The 26,728-nt window shown below is 42.2% G+C and overlaps 2 protein-coding genes and 2 pseudogenes across 2 annotated transcripts; 3 read left to right on the forward strand and 1 right to left on the reverse strand.

The window, feature by feature from the left end:
- Positions 1 to 5,123: 5,123 nt before the first annotated feature.
- LOC133919792 (sphinganine C4-monooxygenase 1-like) lies at positions 5,124 to 7,323 on the forward strand. The gene is made up of 2 exons (XM_062364297.1): positions 5,124 to 5,742; positions 6,501 to 7,323. Exons 1-2 carry the CDS (start codon positions 5,512 to 5,514, stop codon positions 7,065 to 7,067), a joined length of 798 nt encoding a protein of 265 aa, XP_062220281.1. The 5' UTR covers positions 5,124 to 5,511; the 3' UTR covers positions 7,068 to 7,323.
- A 4,717-nt stretch (positions 7,324 to 12,040) lies between these two features.
- Positions 12,041 to 13,775, forward strand: LOC133917712 (uncharacterized; annotated as a pseudogene).
- Positions 13,776 to 14,218: 443 nt separating this feature from the next.
- On the forward strand, positions 14,219 to 16,104 carry LOC133918094 (probable hexosyltransferase MUCI70; annotated as a pseudogene).
- Positions 16,105 to 20,290: 4,186 nt separating this feature from the next.
- Positions 20,291 to 23,415, reverse strand: LOC133919793 (cullin-3A-like). Its single transcript, XM_062364299.1, has 2 exons — positions 22,995 to 23,415; positions 20,291 to 22,480 (listed from the first exon to the last, which is right to left on the reverse strand). Exons 1-2 carry the CDS (start codon positions 23,162 to 23,164, stop codon positions 20,440 to 20,442), a joined length of 2,211 nt encoding a protein of 736 aa, XP_062220283.1. The 5' UTR covers positions 23,165 to 23,415; the 3' UTR covers positions 20,291 to 20,439.
- Between the last annotated feature and the right edge of the window lie 3,313 nt (positions 23,416 to 26,728).

Raw genomic sequence — 26,728 nt, forward strand, 5'->3', positions numbered from 1 at the left:
CTTGCTATTAGCCAACATATGAACCATATGTAGATCCTGATTTATCATAATTGGCTATATATTTGAGAAGAAATACGAGTTGGGGAAGAAGGTCAAATGGTATTATAATGCTTCTATCGGTAGTCAATGTCCGTTCAACTGACAGCTGCGACAAGAAAACAATATCTAGAAGACTAAAATGGCAAAAATTTCCGATCAACTGAGATTGCAACAATAGAAAGATGCAAATTTACTATGGTAAAATAGAGAACAAAGCTCAAACTAATGGCAAAATGAAAATTTGAAGCCGCCAGCCAGCCGAGCGGATCATCCTTGCCATCATAAGTCAGGAATTCGAGTTTGTGGAAGCAAGGCACACCTATGTTACCACCCGTATGACCGTGGTCAATGGTGGAATTAATCTGCACAACAGATGAAATTTGTGGCGGCTACAAGATTGGAATTGGGGATGGCGAGTGGGAAAATTGGATGTTGTGGATGGTGGTGGAGGGCGGCAGCATGGGGTGGGTGGGTGGTGTGGCATAGATGGAAGGGGCTATTGCGGCAATGGCGGGATAGCTGGAGATGTTGTGGCTGTCAACAGAGATGGCATGGGCACCAGCGGTTGCTGCGATGGTAAAGCAACAGATGGCAAACTGGCCTGCAGAACAGCCAATTGGTTCGTTGTCTCTGATGTTTTCTTGTCAATAGCTGCCACCTGCACAGCCATCTCTCTCATCTGCAGAGCCAATTGCTTTTGCATGTTAGCCAGGAGCTTGGTCAAGGCATCCATGGCCTGCGCATTAGAACCCGGCATCTCTGGTACCAGATTGATAAGGCCTCGCCTTCTTAGATTACACCTATGCTTCGCAGCCGGCTGGGGCTTGAGAGACCTGCGAGGAGGTGCCGTGGTCACCTCTGGTAACCACGGCAGCAAGCAGCAGGGAGGGGCAGAGGGCAGCAGAGAGAGAGAGCTTCAGCTGGAAAAGATCATAACATAGGAGAGGGAGAGACCTGCTGAGAGGGTAGAGACATGGAGAGACAAGGAGGAGGAAGGTTGATCTCTTTATTGATTGTGTTCGGCCAGAGGCCCCTCATATATATAGCCGCCTGGAGATAATCCCAGCTGGCCCACAAGATATCTTTATCTCTAATTAAATCTCTAATTTAAATTGATTCTATCTCTAACCCTTATCTATAATTAATATGAATCTCTTTTATCTCTAATCTCTAGACAAAATCCTAATCTGACTTGATGTCTATCTGCCTCCATCTAGCCACCGACTACCGCCTCCATCTAGCCACCTTTGTTGCGCCGGCTATTGTGCTTGCCGGTCATAACAGAAGCACTCTCCACTAGCTTCTCAGGAACCAAAGGAAGCTATATTTAGCCTATTTGAAGCTTTTAGTACAAAAATGCTTATATTTGTTGTGGTTTCTAATTCCCAGTTGCATGATAGAAATGTTTTGAATTTTCGCTATAAATTTCAACTTCCACAACGGGATATCAACTCAAGTAAATTTTGAAGCTTTTATTGGGGGTTTTCAGCTTCAACTGTGAGTGGCTCCGAGTGCTGGTGTTGTTGGTCCTTGGGGCTCTATGGTGCTTGGCACGCCATACGCTCCCGAGCCACTATGAAGGCAGTAGCTCGCCGGTGACAAAATGGGGCATGTGTTGTTTCTTGGAGATTTCATCTTGCAAGCATGAAGTGGAATTGGAATGGGGTGATGGGGATTTGTAATGGGGAAAGTATAGGTGTAGAGGGCAGGTGGGAGAGTAGAGGGTCGTGATCTACTTATCTGACAAAAGCCTTATCTGCCTAGATCCAACAATTGATACGGTGCCTGTTTAGGGTTTGCAATAGGCACCTGTATAATAGTTGTTTCATAGACTTACAAGATGAGCCTAAGCAGCTCTGACAGATTTGGCCTAGATCCACCTTTAAGAAAGCCTAGATGCTGCGGGCCTGTGGCCAAAGCTTGGGCAAACATTTGTAATGTGACAGCCAATTGAACTGAGGCTTTGGCTGTTTGTCAGTTTGGCTTAATCCTCGACATTGCTAAATTTCGTTGTGACTCGTGAAAGTAGAAATATTAGATGATCCTTGAAGAGCTAGTGATCCCGCAACTATATTCACTTAACTTGCAATAATCCAAAAGTTCCATTGTGCAGGTAGCAGAATTTTCATAATCAGTGGCAATTAGCTACGCAAGAGACTAAAATATTAGGAATGAAACTGAGAAGCAAAAAATATTGGATTTCTTGCTCTTTTTTTTAAGGTTGGCAGTGAATATTTGAATGTGAGAATGAAGTGTTTAACTGAGCGTGCATTGGGTTTCATATTTCGTATACCATTTGTACCTGCTTATTTTTCTGTGGCAATGTGACATTTTTTTTTTGAAATTACGGCCTATTGAAATTCCTTTTATTTGCTCACAAGTCGTATATCCGTTAATGTTTGATGAATGTTGAAATTCTTGAACTTCAGTGTTGCTTCAAGACCTGCAGCTGTTAGGGATCCGCTTCTTGCAAGAGATTACCGAGCACTGCCAGGGGAGCTTGCTGCACGCGCTGAACGCCTGGATGAACTCTACCTTTCTCAGATTATCTTCAACCATATTCCTTTCATTTCGTTCGTTTTCTGATTCACTTCTTCGTTCCTATTTCTTTTATTTTCTCTTATCTTCAACAACTTTCCTTCGAAAGGAATCGTGAAGAAAAAAAAGAGAGAATCATGTCGTGACGAAAACTGTAAAGAAAAATCGTTAAAACGCTGAAAAAACAAAAATCCTTTCGCAACGAGAATATGACCCTAAAAAAAATCGCTAGTCCAAACTTTCTACTCGCACGATGGACCTACATCAGGACCCAGCCTACGTAGCAACTTCCTATAGAACCCAAGAAGTGTTTACAGCGAAAGCCTGAGGCCTGTTTCTACAAGGGTTAGCGGGCCTAATGCGCCGGTGTCCACCCGTTATTCTTTTGCTGGTCCACCAACATATCAATGAGATGATCAGCCAAATGCATGCGCTCAAAATGGCCCCAGTCAGATTTGCTAGTTAATGTAACTAATGGCTTCTAGTAACTTTTGGAAGCCAGGACAGAACTTATTTGTACTGGCAACTGCAGTTCATCGATTACTTTTGATAGCCTTTTCAAGATAAATGTATGGAATCTGGGCCTTGTTTCATTCACGTTGTTGATCAACAGTGCAAAGCGCCTGATGTGTCCTGTCTATATGCAGCGGGGGTCTTGCAAGTTGCAAAGATGATTTGTGTTGTTTGTCATGCAAAAAGTCTTGCACCCTGTCACTCCTTTTGAATCGTATTTCCGTGAAATGTCTCAGGCTAGCAGCGAGTGCGTAATATTTCATTCAGGAGATTGTCGTTTTAACCAGCTTGAGAACTATGCATTGCCTTGGGGATAGCTTGGCTTCGGTTGGTTTACCCTGAAACTCGGTGGGCTCCATAACAGATTTTGTGTGTCCTTTTGCAGCCCGTTCTGATGAATGTCTTCACAAGCAAAACTTAATAATCGACACGATTCACTGACCAAATTAGCACGAAGTTTCTAGCATATTAGGATCTGACTACTCGGTGTTGGGGAAAACAATTCTTTCCAATATCCAGTTGACACGCAGTTCTGAACTGGGTTGTCAAAACCACTAGTTCAGTGCAGATTTTTTCCCCTTAGAAATACAGTCACCGCGCGGTGCGTGGTGCAGGATGCATGCGTGCGGCGCTTGGAAGCCGACGCCGTCCACGAATAGAAATGAGGCTACTATGGCCGGCGTGACCTGGTGCGTGGCGTGTACTGAACTGGCATTATCAGCTCTCAGCTCCGGCCGGCTCAACACCAGAGCTTAGGGTGTGTTTGGTTGATCATTGAATAGATATATATACAGGGTAGTAGGGTAGTATGAGACCTGAGCATGTTCTGATATTAATTTGTTGAATCGTATTATTCTGTTCAGAATTAGACGATTCAGATTCTTAAAATATATCGAGAATATATTGTACCGAGCCGTATGACAAAATCAGCTAAACGACCCTATACATGATCTATCATCTCCGCTAATCGCTTGCGATTAGTAATGATTAGTGACTATCAGCAGTTATTAAGGATTTTTTAGTTAAACATTAGTTACATTTATATATCATTAACCATATCTAATTATTATTATAGGTATTTAGCGATGATTATTGATAATTTAAGTTATAATTAACTAGAATTAGTAATAATTAGCACTAATTAGCATAGTTGGTTGATAATAACAAATGTAAAATTATTATTTTTATAAAATAATTAAGTTATACATAAATATAATACATAGCTTTTAAACAACTAAATATATTCTCATATCATTCAATACATACAACCAAATATATTCTCGTACCATCCTATACATCTAAACAAACAATCTACGTCACATCATCTAGGACCATCCCATTCATCCAGAATAATCTCATCACATTTTACTTCATTCATCGAGAATAATCTCATCACATTCTACTTCGTTTAATTGACAATGGTGCCAAGCAGGAACCTGCAAACGTTGACATCAGAAGGGTCTCGTCACATCATCTCACAATCTAGACTTGGAACACGAGGTTGCGGTTCCGGAAAGCGTTGTTGTTGGCTTGTTGCCCATGTAAGCCAGATGATAGGTCAAATAAGCAACTCTTCAGGAAAAAAAATCTAGATAAAGACGCAAATCAGTAAACCATAGGTATCTAATGACTCTCTATAGTTCAATTAATAATTTTATTTTTCTCAAAATTTAAGGTTCCTAATTGAACTAAAAACGATGAGCAGATACCTTTAAATTCACAGATTTGCACCCCTGAATCTAGCTGTTGTACGTTCGTGAATGAAAAGTCCATTCCGTGAATGAAAAATACATTCCGTGAATGACGTAGTACAAGATATAGCTGCGATAGGTAGGATACTTGACTTATTTGTGTCCATGGATCGAAAAAGAAGATTCATTCGTAGTTGCACGATCATATGATTATATCATCATGACTTGGCCGGAGAAAGATGCTTCGTTTTGTTCTTGCAAAAAGAAAGAGCCATGCCTAGTAGGTCGGTCTAGTTTAGCCGATCCGAGCCGTCCGTTGCCGATAATCAGACGGCCTATCTACCTTACCCGTCGCGTCCTCGGCTCCTCGCCGCCCAGTCCACCTGTTAGACAGCCCCCGTCCGGCCGGGTTCGTCGCGACCGCCCCCCTCCTCTCCTTTGCATTGCAACCACCGCCCGTCCGTCCGTCCGCCCGCTCGTCCCCCGCCTTGTTCTGACCGGCGGTCGTCCACCGGTATATATCTCCCTCCCTCCTCCCTTACCCCCACCGCGGCCACCAACCTCCCCCAGAATCCAACTCCTCCTCCCTCCCCGTTGGAGAGATCCGGATTGGGGTTGGGCCGCCTGCTAATAATTCCCCTCGTATCCATTTCGCCTCCTAACCCGACCGCCGGGAGCCGCAGCGGCGGCACGGAGGGCTCCGAGGGGGAGGCGTTCTTTCCCCGGGGCGATGGCGATTGGGGTGTCGGACGAGCTGCTGGGCACGTTCGTGCCGATAGTGGTGTACTGGCTCTACTCGGGGCTCTACATCGCGCTGGACGGGCTGGAGCGGCTGGACGGGTACCGGCTGCACTCCAGGGAGGAGGCCGCCGCCAAGAACGTCGTCTCCAGGGGCACCGTCGTCAGGGGCGTCCTCGTCCAGCAGGCCTTCCAGGTCGCCGTCTCGCTCACCCTCTTCGCGGTAATCCTCTCTTCCTCGCCGCCGTCTCTTCCCTTATCTTTACTAATTACAAGGACGCCGGCGCCGGACGAGTTGTGTTAGTTTTAGTTGAGCCTCACGCTCAATAGTTAGCTTTTCTTTGTGGTAATCATACTGTGGAACGAAGCAAAGTTGATATTTAATTGCAGAAATGATCATTTGAGGCACAAGACACTTGCGAAATCTGAAGAAAAATTGGTTTACCAGCTTCCTAGATTGTTTTGCCATCCCGTCACTGCATACCGCTTAACACTTCTTTTTTTCCTTCTAGACTTGACTCTTGTGCATCTATCCTAACCTATGAAGTATGAAACATAAGGAATCAGAACCTGTTTAAAGTTGTTGGTGCTAGGAGTGTTGGTCAGTGCTGACTTTTGATGATCTGAGCAAACATGTTGTGTTTACATGCTTTGAATATTTGGAAGCTGAACATAACACTCAATACATTTGTAGCTTGTCAAGTGGGTGAAAATCCTTGTATCGATATCATGGGGGGTTCAGGGTTGTCGGGTTGGTCCATGTTGATTGGAATAAAACTATGAGTGTGAAAAAAAACCTAGCATAGGGTCATGAGAAATAAACTAATGCAGGGATATCCAATTCTATGGTCAGTTTTGATTTTAGAGCCAACTTTGTATCATAATGTTTCTTCTGGTCCTAAAATAATAATGTTTCTTCTGTAATTTACTCCATCATCTATACGGAAGTTCTTAAAATGCTGACATTTCCTTGAATCACAGGTTATTGGTGATGAGAGTGGTACTGGACAGAAGCAACCTCCTGCTCTTGTGATAGTCTTGCAGTTTATAGCTGCAATGATTATTATGGACACGTGGCAGTACTTCATGCACAGATACATGCACATCAACAAGTTTCTGTATAAGCACATCCATTCCAAGCACCACACTCTTGTAGTCCCTTATTCCTTTGGAGCTCTTTACAACCATCCTCTTGAGGGCCTTATTTTGGACACCATTGGTGGTGCTCTCTCATTCCTCCTCTCTTGTATGACTCCACGGACATCCATATTCTTTTTCTCCTTCGCAACCATCAAAACAGTGGATGATCATTGTGGACTGTGGCTTCCCGGTAACATCCTCCATGTGCTGTTCAACAACAATAGTGCTTATCATGACATTCATCATCAGCTCTATGGCAACAAGTACAACTTTTCACAACCCTTCTTTGTTATTTGGGACAAGATACTCGGAACTTACATGCCCTACTCTATCGAGCACCGAAAGGTTGGAGGGATTGAATCACGGCCAGTTAAGCTCAAGTTAGCAGAGGAGGCCAAGACTGATTGATTAATACATGCATAGTTTGTGATTCTTGTTTTGACCGGTCCAATACTCAAGCCTTGTGGTGCCACTGACTACGCAAATGATGTAAAACTCTCACCCCGGTTCATAACTTCATATAGTGAGGTTTTTCTTGCTTTCTACTTTCTTTCTTTTTTTGTTTGTTTTTGGGGAGTTCCATCCTGTAACAAGATATAGTGAGTAAAGTACTGTAATGTTTGAAAGAATACTCAATACCACTTGGATTTGTGTCCTTTGGATTGATCTGTACTTCCATCCATGATGTTGTTAACAAAGAAAGTTGATATTAGGACTTTATACAACATTGGCTCATTCTTTCTTTTCTTTGTGTGGTGCTTTTTGAGGAATATTTTTTTGAGTTCTTTGTGGCGCTTTTTGTCGTTTCCTTGCTCCTTAACCTCTGCAGGCTATAGCAATGCTATTGGTTCGTGCTAATTTATTCTTCTGTAGATTTGTCAGGTTATGTTGCTGCTGGAGGTATGGTTAGAACTGGACTGGTGTACACTGAATCTGGTTTTATATTGATTACAAAACTGTTGCGCATCAGGTTTGATTAGTTTAAGACCATGTTTGCCACTAGTAAGGAAAGGTTCATCTGTGTCTTACTTGTCTTAGGTCTGTATACAAGGGTATGCTCTCTCTGGGGAGTGCATCGATTGGGCCATCATGAAGCTATTTAATAAATCTTGTGGAATGACTACAATTCTTCTTTTCCTACCAGTAATTTGGTTATAAGAAATGATAGAATTAGGGACCAACTCAACCCATCCTTGGAACTGAACAAGATGCTGCTAATACCATTCTGACAATTTCGACTGCTCTGTAAGTTCATATGCCCCAAACTATCATCGAAGTGGGTTTTTCTTATTAAACAGTTGCTTTAGCAAACCTTAAACACTCAAGAAAATACATGTTCCAAATTTACCAAAAGTTAAGTTTATTTATGTGTCGGAATGATGTGCCACTGGCTGAAATCTTGCGAAATGCGGTCGATCCTTGCTGGTTGGAGCAGATTTGCTCTGAAAAATTATGCGTTCCCTTTTCTTCCAGGTGTTCATTCTTGTTTTTGTTTTTAAAAAATTATGTTACAAGCTCTAGTGTTATTTCAGAAATAAATGATGGCGTGAGGGAATAAGCGGATGAATGAATATTTGGTGGGAGGAATAGATAAATGAGATTAGACATGTGTGTACAACAGGTATATATGTTGTTGCATTTCTCCCAGATTCAAGCCCAGCAGGTGGGACGCTAGAAAACGCCGATGGCGCTTGATTCGCTGGTGGGAAATCCTGATGATCCCCGGATCGGATATGGGACCCTTGAGTTCGTAACCAAGGAACCCACCAAATTATCAAGCCATTTAGACCCGTTTGGCACCCTTGAAACTACTTTGGAGACCTCGCGCCACCAATCATCATTGCTACGGTGCTAGGTGATTTTCTCTAATAATGTATTTTTCACCTTTTACTAATTTTTTGAGCTACCATTAAGTAATTCGAGCCCTCTAATATCAGTGTACTACGGTAGCAGTAATAAAAGCTAGTACGTATAGCAGGGCTGGTCAAGAAATTTGGCATTTCACCAGAAACGATAGGGATTAAGGGTCTATTTGTTTTGTGACACAGGAAGCCAAATTAAATTTTGGTCATGTCAGGTGATTTGGCTAGCGTTTGGTTCGAAGCCAAACTTTGGTTACGTCCGAAATTTTTTGGTCAAGGTCTACAGTCAACTAGCAGCGGGGACAGGTTTTGGATGGCCGGTCGCATGTCTTTTGGCCGGGCTATCAAATTTTGGCTTGGTCACAAATCAAACGGTTTTTTTTAATTTAAATTTTGGCATTGTCCTGCTTGGCCGCCCACGTTTTGGTCGAGCTGCCAAATTTTGGCTTCGTTGCGAACCAAACGGCTATTTTTTATTAAATTTTGATATTACCCTGACTTTAACCATGACCAATATTTAGCTTGACACTCAAGGTCTGCAACCAAACAACTCCGAGAACACCGAAATAGTAGGGGGAAAACCAAAGGGGCAAAAAATTTCCCTCTCTCTCGACCTACCACCAGCGCCGGTCCTGATGTTTTGGAGGCCTGGGGCGAGATAAAATTAGAGGCCTTATATTTGAATACAAGCAATAATAAATTTCTTGTGTTAAAATCATAAAGTAATATCGAATACATCACAAGAATACAAACTGGGTAATTACTTACAGTCCAGTTGTTTATAAATGCTATTCCCTCCATTGAAGAATGTAAGGCGTATATTGTTTCGACAAAAATCAAACTTCATAAGTTTTGACAGACAATTAGTCAAATTATATGCATGTTTAGCATACAAATATGATGTCGATTTTATAATTTTGATAACATATTATAAGAGAAATTAACGGTCAAAATTTACATTTAATATTTTTTTCAAAACAAAATACGTCTTACGTTCTTGAACGAAGGGAGTAGTAGGTCCAATGAAACAATTTTAGGGTAGGAGAGAAGGAAAAAAACAAGAACATGTAACATACCACATATGCAACGGTTTTATGTAAGGTTTTTAAGTAGAATTGTTGCAGATGGATGAAATTAGACTATTAGAGGCGGATTAAGTTGAAGCTCTCGAGTTTAAGCCTTTGTCTTCCATTAACGGCAATAAAGGCTGACCTAGCAAACAATGTTGCCTTTGTTTGAGGAGAGGAGGGGAATTAGAATATGATATGGCTTCAAACTTGGTGAGACAGCATGGAAAGAATGAGAGCAAAAGGAAGTAACATGATTTAGGGTCTAGCCTTTCCAAATCACCGTTCTGGACCAATGACTTTCTCTTAAAATAACGTTTGGGCTAAATTTTGACTAGTGGCTGGCCAATAAATATTGTATTCATATACTATGTATTCCTAAGTACACATGAACTGGCCCCTGAGTTTTGGGGCCCGGTGCTGTCGCCCCTCTGCCCTGCCCTCAGGGCCGGCCCTGCCTACCACCTTGACGCTTCGCCAGAGCGCACGTGGGGCATGCCGAAGCGCCGCCTGCCTGTATCCACTCCGGTCGCGGCCGAACCATGCCGCCATTCCCGCTGACCACAGCACCACTGCCGCCTAATCATCCTACCAGCCTTCGCTCTCGCGCTCCTCTCCCTCGCCTACCTCTCCTTCTCCCATGCCAACCTCCTGTTCCAAGGTAAGCGTCCTAAATAACCAGACTAAAGATGTGTAGTTTTCTTGTTGATACCTATCTGTTTGCTTGCAAGTTGCAATGTAGTGGTAAATGTGGAACCGTCAAGAGAGACTTAGGCCCGATTCCTTGCATAAAATCTGGAAAGCCACATTCCACGGCCTCCTCGGTCGAACTGTCTTGTCCTCGACTCCCCCCGCATCGCCTCTTCGCAGCGACCGTCGAGTGCTCGCCACCGCCAAGCGCTCCCCACCACCGCCAGGTGCTTCCCTCTACCGTCGGGTGCTCCCCGCCGCCGCCGGTACCACCCCATCCTCCCCTACTCCCTCTCACCCCTCACACTCCACTTCATCTCCCCCTTCTGCTCCAAACATGCAATCCTAGCGAATCAATCATTTTTGTTATTGTTTTTATGGCCATATTTTCACATTGGTATCGTCGAAAAAGGCCTAGGCTCATTGTTGATGTTGATGAAACGGTAGAGAGGGATGTTAGAAGTAGGAAATAGATCCTAAGAAATATGTACCTGGGTTCAAATGTCTATTGTTATGACAGTTTGCGCCTAACTAGAGGCTATTTTCTGACCTGTGTGCCATCTTATGAGAGGTGTGGTGTGCATGACACCCTAAATGTGTCTGTAGAAGAAAAAGTTGCGATCTTTTTGTTTATAGTGGGCCATGGGACGAAGATGAGGCTAATTCATAGCACATATGGGTGGCCGCTTGAGCCAATAAGTCGGCATTTCAATGAGGTGTTGAGAGGTGTACTGTCATTATGCTATGAATTTATTAAGCTTCCCGACCCATCAGCTATACAACCTGAGGATTCCAAATGGAAGTGGTTTGAAGATTGTCTTGGTGCACTAGATGATACACATCGATGTTTTTGTGCCAATGGCTGACTAAGGGAGGTATAGGAATAGAAAGTAGCAGATTACCACTAATGTTTTGGGGGTTTGTGATCGGCAGATGAAGTTTATTTATGTCTTAGCGGGGTGGGAAGGATCAGCCTCAGATTCACACTTGTTACGTGATGCAATGTCCCAGGAGGATGCATTTACTGTTCCAAATGGTAATTACACATATCATAACACTAAGTTAGAGTTACTAACACGATATAGATGCTAGATACACCAATGGTTCGTGGTTCCTTGCTCCATATAGATCCACACGCTACCACTTGAATGATAGGCTCTCAAGGGAATAACCCATCTACTGCAAGAGAGTTATTCAAGTTGCGTCATTTATTGGCTAGAAATGTGATAGAAAGAACATTTGGACTGTTGAAGATGAGGTGGGCTATATTGAGAAGCAACTCATATTTTGACTTAAAAAATCAAGTATACCATAGTTAGTAGTCAGCCAAAAATTTAAGTGTGAGTTTCTTTAAGCATCTATTAACTCACTCCTACTAACTTCATGCAGATTAGGATCATTAATGTTTACTGCATATTACACAACTTTCTAATTGATAGGAAAAGTGGCATGGATGATTTAATTGTACGCTAAGTTGATAGGGTGATATCTGTTGAATCTGCTGAAATTCAAGGAGATATGAATATGATTACACATGTCAATCATCGAATGAATGGAGCAATTTTAGAGACACCAAGGCTAACCAAATGTTTGCTAATTATGAAGCGAGACGAGGCCAATATGTTTAGTTCAAATTTTCATTCTTACCTTTTGTATGTATGTACCTATATGTCTAAAATTTACGTTCTTACCTTTGCATGATGTTTGCCTATTACTTGATTGTCATGCTTACTAACATCCTTGTATTTCTTTTTTGCTACAGGATATGGAGAAGGGTAAGAAACTAGGTAGGGGTTACGTTTCTTGGAATGATGAGATGGATGAAGCATTGCTTAACACTTTTGTGGAGTACTACAACAAGGGTGATAGAACTCAGAATGGGTGGAAGTCTCATGTGTACACCGCTACTATAAAAAATGTCGTGAGAAGTGCGGTGTGGATATCACCAAGGATAATATCGTTTCGAGGAGCAAGACATTTGATAAGCACTACTCTATCATTAGTGGGATGCTAGGATCTAGTGGATTCGGTTGGGATTGGAACAAGAACATGCTATCAATTGATAGTGATAAATTTTGGGAAGACTATGTTGAGGTAATTTCAGAAATCTTCTACTTGTTGATAGTGCTATTCTGATTTTGTTTATGTGAATGAGTGAATCGGTTTGGGAATACTATGTTGTGTGTTCTGTTACAAGCTTTTATATGTTCATTCAATTATATGGGTTTGCACACTTTACATCAAACTGATTTGTTCTGTTTTACATATATATGAGTGAATCAAACTATTCTATGTGTGTGTGTGTGTGTGTGTAAAATAGTGTGTTGTTATGTTTCTTTGTTTGTTGCTGATTATCACCCTAATGTTGAAGAGATATAGTCTGGATATTGTGCCAATCACTGTTGTAATTACATAGCAACTTATGTATATTCTTCTAGATCTTTTCTTGCTTGCACAGGTACCTTTCATTGTCAAGTTTTCTCTCTCTAACAAATACCCACATGCACTTCTTTCCTGAACTCATGCTTGTATTGTTTCCTCAAATTTAGGGTTGTGTGGTATTTAAATTTTGTTGGCTTGCCATATTTGTAGTTTCATAATTTGTCTTCTTTTTGGCAAATGCTTAGTGAAGAGAGGATCTGAAGATTTGCACTTGAGCCATATTAACATTGTTGATCTACTGTTCCATTGGGTAGAAATTGCATGCTACTCAAATCCATGTTGTATTGTTAGTTTTCTGACATTTGTTCGTCTGATGTGAAGGTGTATGTCTTCTAATTCAACAATGTATACCTGTTTATACGATTGTGCATTTTTATGTCTATTTGTGATTGTGACATGAGTTTGAATAAATAAAATATTAGGCGATATCTAAAAGAATAGCCATACAGAATTTAGTGCTTCAGTGTTACGATTTCATCAAACTGTGTTGTTCTGCCAGCATCGATCTTTACATCAAGCTGTGCTGATTACATTTTGCACTCAACCAAATAGATACCTCAATTTGGTAGCCGAACCAAAGCTAATTTATGTTCCATTTATATATTACAGAAAAATAAGGAAGCCAATGGCTGTATGTACAAGGTTATAAAATTTTGGGATTTAATAAGTCTGGTTTATGGCAAAGATAGTGCTAATGGGGAGGCAGCAAGAACCGCCACTGAGAATTCAAAAGAAATATCTAAGGAAGATGGTACCGCTAAAAAGCCTATCTCAACATCAACTATGACAAGTTTAAAAATGCAGCGGTCTGAGGATTCTTTCACTTCAATGATGTTTGAAAATTGGATAAGTTTGCTGAAGCACTTAAAGATGATATGCCAAATGGTCCTTCATCAAAGGAAGTTCTTGCCGCACTACAAGAGATAGGACTTGATGAAGATACTGAGCTTGACCTGTATGATATTCTCACTTCTGATACTCGCAAGTTTGACTCATTGATGGCACTTCCAATGAAAAGGAGGAAGAGGTGGCTCATGAAGCAACTTAAGAAGTGAAACCATTGTTTTGTTTGGGAAACTCCTCTGATGATTTTGCATTGTCTTAATCTCAAGAACCTATGTGACTGTGTGTTTGTAGGAGCAAGTGTTGTCTGTCACTTTAGGAACTAAATATGTTGTGCATTTAAATTCATGGTGTGAATGCTTATTTGTAGGAGCAAGTGTTGTCTAACATTGCCTTGTAAATGTTGATGCTTATTTCAAATATCTATTGAATTGAATGGAGAACTAAATCAAATGCTGATGGTTTTCAAACAATGTAGTATTGTGTTTCCTGTCGTTCTGTTGTGTCTGTGTGGAGAGAGGGAGCTGTGTGGATGGATGGAGAGAGAGAAGAATATTCAGCTCTGGAAGCACACGTACCATATTTTGAATATCCTATCCAAATAATATTTATAATTTGATTCCTAGAAAAGAATTCTATGTACATCCAAACAAGAATGTTAGATTTCAACCAAATTCTGGACAATTCAATTGCTCTTGAAAGTAATTGCTGAAATCTAATTGCTTGAATTAGTTTTAATCCTAGAGATCCAAACAGGCTCTAAGAAGAATGTGTGCTTCGTCATGTTCATGGATGAGCTAACGTGGGCAACCCTTTCCTCTGAAGGACACATGCCTGATGAAAATGGATTCATTGGCCTGTGGTGAGTTGTAGTTAAGAACTTACCATATAGAGATATGCGAAGAGCTGGGAAGGTGCCAAAATTTCCGGCCCATCGACTATTCCCATCTGCCATGTAAGTCTTTGAGGAAGGATGTGTGCATCTTACCTAATTGCACAGTGAATTTATTTATTACCAACAACGTCCTTTTTCACAAAATAAAATCTTGTAAATCCTAAAGTTCATGTAAGCACTGCCTAGAAACAGGTTGGCACGTGTCATCCCACCAGCTCCTAATGTAATTTAGGACTTTGTAGTTTGCTTTTTGTTGGAGCATACTTGCCTTTTCTTATTTGTGTAAACAATGCATACTCCGGTCACAAAAGAGTGTTTTCTGGTCATCTTCGTAGTCTCCAAAATGTAGCATTGACCATCAATTTCTATAGTAATATGTTTGTAAAACCTAGTAAAATTGTATGTTAAAGTATTTTTCAAGAAAAATCTACACATGACATTTTTATATGTTCATGTTATTATTCATATATATCAATAGCCAAATTCATTATTTTGTAGCTGGAGGGGTATTTTCTCACCTCGGCTAACAGAACGTATTTTTTCATTCTAGGTACTCTATGTGGTTGGACAGCAAATTGTGTCTCCATTCTGATCCAATGCGTATCATTGAGTATTTCTTATGGAGAAAGAAAGCAGAATACGCCATTTCAATGCACTATGATCGCTCGTGTATGGAATGAAGTGCTCCAAACAAGCGCTTGAACAAGTACAATCATGCTGCTATTGATGAGCAATTTTACTTTTATCAATCTGATGGTCTTGTGAAGTTTAATGACTCTGGCCAGCAGCCTGTTCTTCCAAGCTATCCGTATCTTATCATATGGTTTAGTAAATGCATTATGAGTATATTGTTTTTTGATTGATCCATGAGTTGATCTTGTACACGATCTTTTTGCAGATGTGCCTGAAGGATCATTCATTGTGCGTGCCCATACACAAATGTCTAATTTGTTCTCGTGCCTTTGGTTTAATGGAGTCAACCGCTTTACCTCATGTGATCAGCTGAGTTCTCATACACTTGAAGCTCAGGAGAATGAATCCAGGGAAACATTTTCACCTCAATATGTTTAAGGTAAAAGCAAGCCTAGCTCCATTTCACAATATTTGTCCACGCACGTTATGCGCAGAGACCAAGAAGTCGATAAGTCTAAAAAATAGTTGAGGACATTTCGACCATATGTACCGATACAGAATGACACCAATATGACTACTCAGCCTATTTTACACCATTAAATTAGAGGTACAGTGTGTATGTAAGAGCTACTGGTAAGACCTTGTTTCTTCTCCTGAATTTATTTTGATGTGGCACCATGCATTAGTAGACAATAACCGAGTGTAGCATTCCATGCTTTTGCATATTCATTTGCTGGCATTGAATTATCCTTTTGAACTATTCGTCTTTTAAGGTTCGCAAAATGCAAATCTACAGAATCAAGTAATCACCGGTACATTAATTGAATGGGTTTACACAGAATCCTAATACTATGTATGTTGATTTATTGTTGAAACAGGACTGTGAAAGAAGAGCAATAGCTAAACTGTTCCATCACCGAACTAATGAGACTACAGATCCACCACCAAGTAATCTCCGATTGGACAAGAGTACAAGACTCGCTCATCGATACAAGGCTGAGACTGCCATTTGAGGAATTAACAGCAACATAACTATATTTCATTGTGCCAAATATATCAGGCATCCAGCTGTTGCATACAGGTTACATTTTGATCTTGTCCTTGCCGCGTCCAAGTTTTTACTTTCTTTGTGAGCAGCACTGCTATGATCAGAGAAGCAGAAGCAGTGTGCCTAACATGCTTGTAGTGAGAAGAAATTGAGAAACTTTTGCACAGCCATTGGTAGTAGAATCGTAGAAATACCAATGATTACTTTCTCTGGAAATTCTTTTTAGTTCAAGTTAGTGTTGTTCTAATGTTCAATGAACGAATTTAAGAGTTAGTATAAGATTTTTTATGCCCATCGGCTCATAGCAAGATGTATCATTTTCAGGATTTATAAGTACATATTTCTAGTCCTAGAGCAATTTTTTACGGTTCCTTTATTGATACTTGAAATTCAGTGTTGTGTATCCAAATTTTTTATTCGATGGCTGTTGGCCTCATTCAGCAATAAACAATTGCATGCCTAATGCAGACTCTGATGAACTATCTTCGGTATCTGATTCCTTCCATGTACTATACTTCAAGCAACAGTGCGAATCTTGCTGTTAACGGGTGTTAGTACGAAAACATTGACAACAACAACAATAACAACAAAGCCTTTCAGTCCCAAACAAGTTGGGGTAGGCTAGAGATGAAACACATAAGATCTTGCAAGTCTAGTCATAGCTCTGGCATGTGAATAGCTAACTTCCACGCACCCCTGTCCATAGCTAGTTCTTTGGTGATATTCCAGTCTTTCAGATCCCTCTTTACAAACTCCTCCCATGTCAAGTTTGGTCTACCTCAACCTCTCTTGACATTATCCGCACGCTTTATTCTTCCGCTATGTACAGGCGCTTCTGAGGACCTGCGTTGTATATACCCAAACCATCTCAAACGATGTTGGACAAGCTTCTCTTCAATTGGTGCTACACCAACTCTATCACGTATGTCATCATTCCGAACCCGATCCTTTCTTGTGTGGCCACACATCCATCTCAGCATGCGCATCTCCACTACACTCAACCGTTGGACATGTCGCCTTTTAGTTGGCCAACATTCTGCGCCATACAACATCGCAGGTCTAATTGCCGTCCTATAGAACCTGCCTTTTAGCTTCTGTGGTACTCTCTTGTCGCAGAGGACGCCGGAAGCTTGGCGCCACTTCATCCATCCGGCTTTGATTCGATGGCTCACATCTTCATCGATTTCACCATCCTTCTGCAGCATCGACCCCAAATATCGAAAGGTATCCTTCTGAGGTATCACCTGCCCGTCAAGGCAAACCTCATCCTCCTCGTGCCTAGTAGTACTAAAATCGCACCTCATGTACCCAGTTTTAGTTCTACTAAGCCTAAAACCCTTCGACTCCAAGGTCTGTCTCCACAGCTCTAACTTTTCATTTACCCCCGTCCGACTATCGTCGACTAGCACCACATCATCTGCAAAGAGCATACACCATGGGATATCACCTTGTATATCCCTTGTGACCTCATCCATCACCAAAGCAAAAAGATAAGGGCTCAAAGCTGACCCTTGGTACAGTCCTATTCTAATTGGAAAATCATTGGTGTCACCATCGCTTGTCCGAACACTTGTCACAACATTATCGTATATATCCTTGATAAGGGTAATATACTTTGTTGGGACTTTGTGCTTCTCCAAGGCCCACCACATAACATTCCGCGGTATCTTATCGTAGGCCTTCTCTAAGTCAATGAACACCATATGCAAGTCCTTCTTTTGCTCCCTGTATCTCTCCATAAGTTGTCTTACCAAGAAGATAGCTTCCATGGTCGACCTCCCAGGCATGAAACCAAACTGATTTTTGGTCACGCTTGTCATTCTTCGTAAGCGGTGTTCAATGACTCTCTCCCATAGCTTCATCGTATGGCTCATCAGCTTAATCCCACGGTAATTAGTACAACTTTGAATATCCCCCTTATTCTTGAAGATTGGTACTAATATACTCTGCCTCCATTCTTCGGGCATCTTGTTTGCCCAAAAAATGAGGTTGAAAAGCTTAGTTAGCCATACAATTGCTATGTCTCCAAGGCATCTCCACACCTCAATAGGGATACCATCAGGGCCCATTGCCTTGCCTACTTTCATCCTTTTTAAAGCCTCCTTGACCTCAAACTCCTGAATCCTTCGTACAAAACGCCTGTTGGCATCATCAAAGGAGTCGTCCAGCTCAATGGAAGAGCTCTCACCTCCTCCATTGAACAGCTGGTCGAAGTACTCTCGCCATCTATTCTTAATCTCATCTTCCTTCACCAGAAGTCGATCTGTCCCATCCTTGATGCATTTGACTTGGTTGACATCCCTCGTCTTCCTCTCACGGATTTTGGCCATCTTATAGATGTCCCTTTCCCCTTCCTTCGTGTTTAACCGCTGGTAGAGGTCCTCATACGCCCGACCTCTTGCTTCACTCACTGCTCGCTTTGCGGTCTTCTTCGCCACCTTGTACTTCTCTACGTTGTCAACACTCCTGTCCAAGTGTAGGCGTTTGAAACATTCTTTCTTCTCCTTGATAGCCTTCTGGACATCCTCGTTCCACCACCAGGTATCTTTCGCTTCGCTTCTACTTCCCCTCGTCACCCCAAACTCCTCGGAAGCCACCTTCCGAATGCAAGTCGCCATCTTTATCCACATATTGTTTGCATCACCTCCTTCCTCCCAAGAGCCCTCCTTAATTACCCTCTCCTTGAAAGCTTGAGCCGCTTCCCCCCTGAGCTTCCACCACTTCGTTCTAGCGACTTTAGCGCGCTTATCCCGCTGGACACGTATCCGGAAGCGGAAGTCAGCCACCAAAAGCTTATGTTGAGGGACAACACTCTCTCCAGATATCACCTTACAATCTAGGCAAGCACGCCTGTCTTCTCTTCTCGAGAGGATGAAATCGATCTGGCTAGAGTGTTGGTCACTACTAAAGGTCACTAGATGGGATTCCCTTTTCTTAAAGAGGGTGTTAGCTACGATCATGTCGTAGGCTAGAGCAAAGCTTAAGACATCCTCTCCTTCTTGATTCCTGCTTCCATAACCAAAGCCCCTATGCACCCCCTCGAAACCTGTGTTAGATGTACCCATGTGGCCATTGAGGTCTCCTCCTATGAAGAGCTTCTCGCCAATAGGTACACTCCTAACCATGTCCTCCAGGCCTTCCCAGAACTCCCTCTTGGTGCTCTCATTGTGGCCTACTTGAGGGGCATACGCGCTGATAACATTGAGAACTAAGTCCCCAACGACCAGCTTGACCAGGATAATCCGGCCCCCTTGCCTCTTGACGTCTACCACTCCATACTTGAGGCTCTTGTCGATCAAAATGCCTACTCCATTTTTATTTGTAGTTGTCCCCGTGTACCACAGCTTGAAGCCGGTATCCTCCACCTCCTTCGCCTTCTGTCCTTTCCATTTGGTTTCTTGGACGCATAGGATATTAACCCGTCTTCTCACTGCTGTATCAACTAACTCCCGTAGCTTACCCATCAGGGACCCTACGTTCCAGCTACCTAAGCGGATCCTACTTGGCTCGGCTAGCTTCCTTACCCTTCGCACTCGTCGAGTCAAAAGCGAAGACCCTTGCTCATTTTTCACTACACCCGGGCGCCGATGTAGCGCGCCACTAAGGATGCGACGACCCGATCCTTGCCCACTTATCACCGTATCCAGATCAAGATACGGCGCGCCACCAAGGGGGTGACGGCCCGGCCCTTGCTCATTTAACACCACATCTGAGTTCCAATGTGACGCGTCGCTAAGAGGGTTACACCCCAACGATTTTCTTTCGGGTTTCATCTCCATAAGAGTGGCTGAGTTTTGCGTTGGCTCGCCAAGCCTATCACAACCCTCCTCCTTTACCCGGGCTTGGGACCGGCTATGTCGAGACAACATAGGCGGAGTTAGTACGAAAACATTGACAAAATAACGAAATGCAGCTGGACATAGCTTACGACGAAACCTTGGTGTCGGAGAGATAGGAAGCATACATGATACAGAAAAAGGAAAAAAGGAAATGGAGCCAAACGCAACATAGGAATTCTAAAAGGGCAAACGATGCAGCACAGGAAACAGATAGTATTTGCTTCTTGCAGGCCTGTTACAGCACCATCAAATGAAATGGAAGGGTACTTTGAAAGTGTTGGAGCAGTACAATTCAATAAAATCTCAAGCATCTAAGGTAAATAACTGATGCTTGGTAGCATATATGATTTCAAATTTTCAATGGCCAAATCCAACTGATAAAACTGAACTCAAGCATAATAAAATTGTTTTACAAGAGCAGAAGGACGCCACCTGATCATAAATCATTACACGATGGCTTTTTATGCAAGATAACGATATAATTTTCTATCTAATTTGTCTCTTTCTAAGAATTCACGTTCAATTAGAGATTCTATGCGTTTCTTTATGACAACAGGGTTTGGCAAGAACCGGGCTTGCAATTGCTTGGTAACCTCAGCTACAATACTGTTATGATCCAAGACCCTCCGGGATTTCATGATCCTGACAATGGCAGCCTCGATCTGAGGTTTCCTGTCCTCCTCAACCCGTTGGCGAGTTTCTTGTTTCTCTGGCTCAGATTCCTTTTGTGCCACTACTGTACCAATCTTCACCTTAACAAGCTTGCTTGTGAACTTATCATTAAAGTAGAATGTATCATCCTCTGATATATCCTTGCTCATGGGTTCCTTGCGGAGAACATTCTTCCCCTTGACACAAGCAAGAGACTGGAGACATCTCTTTAGGTCTGAGGCAGGGATCTGAGTATCCTGTTCGATCTCTTTATAGGTCAATCCATCAGCTGAGTTAAACAGCATGAGAACACACATCTGATAAGTGGATACATTCAGCTCATGCTTCTGGCCTTTTCCAAATGTGGCTTTTATATCAGCTGTACCCATGTTTGTTTGCCATGTCAATCTCCGGCCATTGTGAGTCCCAAGATAATATGCCTTGAACTTCTCACAAACTGTAAGGATTTCAGGTGGAAGGTTGCAGGGAGGGCTGGGCTGTGTTGGCCAAGAACCAGTTGTTAGAATGTGGACATCAAGTGTAGGGCCGTCCCCAAGTTCCTCAGACTTCTTGGCATAGAAGTCACGCATGGTGTCCTGAGAGGTTTTCATATCAGTAAACATGCCCTCTAGTTTGGAAGTGAACTGGTATCCACACTCTGTCTTGAGTTTAAGTATCATACTTCTCTCAGCATCATCAGAAACAGTTTTGCCAGACAGGAGCCTTTTCGCCAAATGCTGCTTATAATACTTCTCAAACACATCCTTCTCTTGGAGGTACCGAAACAGCATCATGACTTTGTCCAGTATAACCTCCATATCTTCTTCTGTAGCCCCTTTTAATCCTTTGCGGAGTTTGTCATCAACATACAATGATATGAACTCAGGTGATCTGTTGTTCAAGTTGATGAAATACTCGAAGGACGAATTCAGAGCATTCTGGAAGGTTTTGTCATTGCCAAAAGCAACACTGATGATCTTATCATGCTTGTCCTTCTCATTTAACAAACTTTGAACAAATTCCACAGGGTCTTTCAATCTTTCTGGATCCGTCACTAACTGCTTCCCTGTTTCTCTCAGGTAAGAAGTCATCACATCTCTGAGTATTGATAGCCCATCGGGAACCCTTCGGAACAAGGCATACATCCGACCTAAATCTTCATACTTGTCATCTATAAGCATGTTAACAAGTCCTGAATTTTCCATGTGAACCAATCTGTGCATGTGATTGGCAATCATTTCTTGCTCCACCACACTAGTTATCTTTGCCTCACTGCCAGCATCCAAGTAGTGTGAGACACGCTCCATTTCCTCATTTAGACGACTCTCAGCCTTCTTAAGGTAGTTCCCACAGTCACAGCACTCAATGAACTCTTGAGACTCCCCACTGTAGAAGCTGGCTGAAACTTCCAGAAATGGTTTCTCAAAATCGTCTTGATACACAAGAGGAACAAGATCCATTAGCATCTTTGTTATGCTCCTCATCAGGCCTCTGTTAATCACTTCACCCATTCTTTCCCTGTGTATAAGATCCAGAAGGGTGTCAAGCAGCCGACTATGGATCATGGGGGAGTGAATTATGTGATCTCTCCACAAATTCAGACCAAGCTCATGAACAGGTGTCCTATGAGATGCTGGGACATATGTCCTATCCATGTACATTAGAATATCTCGGATCATCTGCAGCGCCTTGTTGTGATCCATCCACTTCACGTTCAACTCCTCCAAAAATAAACCACCCTGTGCGGCCTCTATCGATTTAGATATTTCCTTCAAGCGCCATGTCATAGTGCTCTGAAGGCCGTCATAGAGCTTCTCACCATACTTGTGAAGCACCATGTTGTAGGCACTCCTGCAGAGAGAAAGAAACTGCGCAAGTTACAATCAGGCTAGACTGCACTATCTCTTGGTGTACTGCACCTCCTCCATAGCACACCAGATATTTTTATGCAGTAATTACTAATTGTTATACCAACTTTCTGCACAAAAGCTCAACACACACTATGATTTGCAGAGACTATAACAAGTCAATACAAATGATATGGCTCACATAGTCACATTAAGTGCAGTGCAAGATCAGTTCCTAAGTATAAGCAAGTCTCAGTTAATCAGATTGTTGGCTATAAAAATCCATATAAAGGGGTGGGGAGGATCACAAGAACTGATGTTCAGCTAATGATAATCTCAGAACGGCACAGGCTTGCCCGAATTTACACATCATCTCTACTCCAGAACGAGGGAATTCTTCGAATCAACACAGGTTAGGATCATCGCGGTAGTAGGATGATTATTTAGATTGGCAAGTGGGAGAGGTAACGAAAGGCGGCGACAGTAAGGAGATGTTGGGTTGGGGGATTCGGACCGACCTGTAGAGCTCCTCGAAGGAGAGGCCACTGGCGTTGTGGTTGTAGATCTCGTGGATGGCGTGCTCGAGGACCTTCCATGTCCGCTCCGCGTACTTGGGGTCGAGCTCCACGCGGTGCTTGAACGCCTCGATCTTGAAGTTGCGCTTCCTCGGCGGGCCGCCGCCGCTCATCGTCGCTGGCGGGTGGGGGCAGGGTGGAGTGGGTGGACGCCGGGGCGGAGGTGGCGTGGACACTGGACACAGGGATAGCGGCGGCGGGGAAGAGAACCGATGGGGAAAACCAGACGGCTCCTCTCTGTCTGTCTCTGTCTCTGTCTCTGTGTCTCTCTCATTGAGACGGCTATCTTCTCTATGGTCTTCTACTCTTCTTCTAGTTCATGCGAAATTTAGAGGATAACTGCAGTCATTCACATGGCTGTTTAGTGTTATCACCCAGTCATGGACCATGATAAACGCTATAGATATAGATTCTAATTCATCAGTTTTTAATTTTATACATAAAATCCATCGAACTTAAATAAATAGTATACAAGACATTATATATAGTTTGGTTGCCAATCGAATTGATAAACTTTTCACCACGATAATTGATTGGTGGACACCTCTTTTCTTCTTCTCATATTCTTATGTTCTTTTATTTTATTTTCATTCCTCATCGCCACTGAGATTCGTGTCTCAGAGTTGTCTTCCAATCCCTAATCAACGAATTTGCCATTAAGCTGCTTATTGTGCTATTAACTACCATAGATCACTTCCACCACCTATGTTTGGTGGCACCTTCATCACCATGCCATTTCATTCCTCTTCCACACCACCATGACGCTTGTTCTTTATTTCCTAACTTGTTGGGAGCGATTGTCATACCGCCTATATCCATCACCCACCACCTTATAGTCAGTGGTGACATCGTGGCTCTCTAGTTTCTTTAAGATTTAGACTCAAGTGACAACCCTTCTCTATCCCTAACTAATCCTTAATCTTATTCCTTTTCTTTATTTGGAAGTATTTCCTACTTAGCTATCTGGTGAATATTCAATAAGTAGCAATTTGGAGGTGTGTGTTGTTTTTTTTTTTTTTTGCTAAAGTAAATGCAGCATATATAATGTTATGTCTTCACATAGCTTTTGTTTTAGGATTCTTTTAGCATTGTTTGGTTGTTCTTTTCTTGATCCCTTGAAATGAGCTGACCCCTGTCTTCTAGTGACAAAAACAACATTCCTGAATGGATTTGGTACCAACAAATCAGCTCCAATAATGCATGTCAATGATATTTGGTATGGTTGCACACACACAATACACATATGCCACATATATAATGGCTAGGCATGACTATGTGCATCCTGGATGTCTTCACGTCTTGTTGGTACAGAGGTCGAAAATTGTACTTCCGTTATCTAAAACAATGTAGAATAGTTGGGCCTAACTTACCCCAATAACAACTAAATGAATTTTTATTGGAACATGGTCTCCATGTCACATTGGATTCGACAATGAAAACGAAAATTGATAATTCTTTTGTACAAAATTTCAGCCGTATTTGGTTCAGCTACTCTTATAATTTGTGAGAACTTGCGACTGGATAGAGAGAGCACACCGGGAGAAAAACTGCCCTAGGTTCAGCCATCGCCACTCTCTCGGTCCCCTTCCTTCCTCACATCTTGTGTTCTCGCTAGTGGCGAGAAGGAGAGGGGACCCAATCCTTTGTAGATCTAGATGTTAATAGCTTTACTCTCTAAATAATTTTCCCATGGCAGTGATGTTTCTGCGGTGGTGACTTGTGGATTTAGTCATCCTCCTCTTCTTTGGCTTCTCATTGTTGGATCTGGCATGATCCGCGGTAGAGAGGTTGTGAGGGTTGTTTTTTATATCTTGTATGTGTCTCCTAGCCTCAGAGTTCCTAGGCCGTCGGATGTTGGTTCCCTAGGTTGGGGTATTGTTATGGGTCGCCAGGTTTCTATTTGGTGTCGACAAAGATGCTGGATTCGCCTGCTGCAATATTGGAGAAGCTGACGGCCGAGCTCTTTCAAAGTTCTTCAACTTGTTGGCGACACACAAAGTACTAGTCTTGTTGCGAGGGAGGGTCTTCACATGCTGGCTTGGGTCTCTTATTGTAAAGACCCCGGCCTTAGGTTCTCATATGCCTCTTGTATCAGTCTCTAGATCAAGTAGTTGATATGCACACACAAAAATGATATCAAATACATATTTCGAGTAAAATAATTACCTGAAAAGAGCGAGTGATAGTCTGGTGGACTAGGATCCATGGTTGACCAGCCAAGCAGAAGATCCTAAAGGGGAACAAAGCGGCATAAAGTGGGACAACCCAATAGCACAAGCAACTCGGGTGCGGACATGACCTTAGAATTCTTCTCTTTAACTTCATTTGAGTCGAGGTTGATCTCCATCTCAATAATCTGAAAGTAGCAAGACTAAGTACGGAAGGTACTCAAGAAGTCATAATACTACTTCAAGATATTGAGTAGATGCATAAGGGGTGACTCAAGGATAAGGCTTTACGGTTTTAGTTTTAAACGTAAATCAATTTATGCAAGTATCTAGTATATATTCTCTACTAATAGCTTTAAAACAGTTTAAGCTAAATCTCACCTCACAGTCCCTATCATTGTGTCTGGTATACCTCTAGTACCACACAACTCCTGACGGATTAATCTAGTAACCTCATCACACGGACAACTAGACCACACACTCACTCATCAAAGATACACACGCCCCGAGTCTAACCAAGTGAGGTTATTACTTCATATGTCCATGATTGTGGACACGGTTATTCAAATAGTACACAATCCTCGAGTCTAACCAAGTGAGGTCATTCATTCATATTTCCATGACTATGGACACGGTTATTCGAATAGATTTACACTCTATGAATGTTGTACACTGTACTCATGTGATATGCTCCGTCTCAAAATTTTACAAGCGAAGGAGCGAATCATACCGAGAGACTTCAATCAACTTCCTTTGCCGAACTTCTCTACGAGATACTCCAAGTGCCGCAAGTCTCGTACTAGGTGCCAGGGTACCACCGGGACCTTTGAAAAGTGTTTGGTTCAATAAAACATCCCTGCAAGTACCTAACAAATGCTTGGTTTCTCGTTGCTCACCCAACTCTCCTAGTAGGATACCCAGCTCGGTCAGGAGAAAAGAAAATTCAAGTCATACCCATATAGGACGTATGGTTACACTAGGGTGGCTTAGCATGACAGCATAATGATTCAATACTTATACGACCGAGGAAGGCATCTTTAACATTAGCAATGAGTACTGCGCGATATCTCAAGCCCTCAAGAGCATCCTCACTGGAGGACTACTCTACATGCCCCCTCCAAAATAGTTTTTACCTATTTTAGACATCATCTGTCATATCCCACACGATTATCAAGGATTTCTCAATCACCAAAGACTTAGGATATGTAAGGTAAATTGATATTCAGTGAAGCGACACCTCCAAAGAGATGTGTTCCATCCTAAGCATGCTAGATATCAAGGCATCGTCCGACGTCAATATAAATAACGACATGTAAATACTAGGGTGATATGTATTCTGGAGAAAACATTTAAGGCATAACAATTGTTTGATAGGATGTAACTACTGCAAGTAGTTAAAATAGCACAATACATAGTATATGCGATAATAAGTCATATTTTAAGTTGACCAATTAGATTAATAGGACTTATCTTGACGAAGGTCAAATCTTGATTGGTCTTATCGTTTGA

The sequence above is a fragment of the Phragmites australis genome, chromosome 5 (assembly GCF_958298935.1).
Source record: "Phragmites australis chromosome 5, lpPhrAust1.1, whole genome shotgun sequence".
NCBI classification, from domain to species: Eukaryota; Viridiplantae; Streptophyta; class Magnoliopsida; order Poales; family Poaceae; genus Phragmites; species Phragmites australis.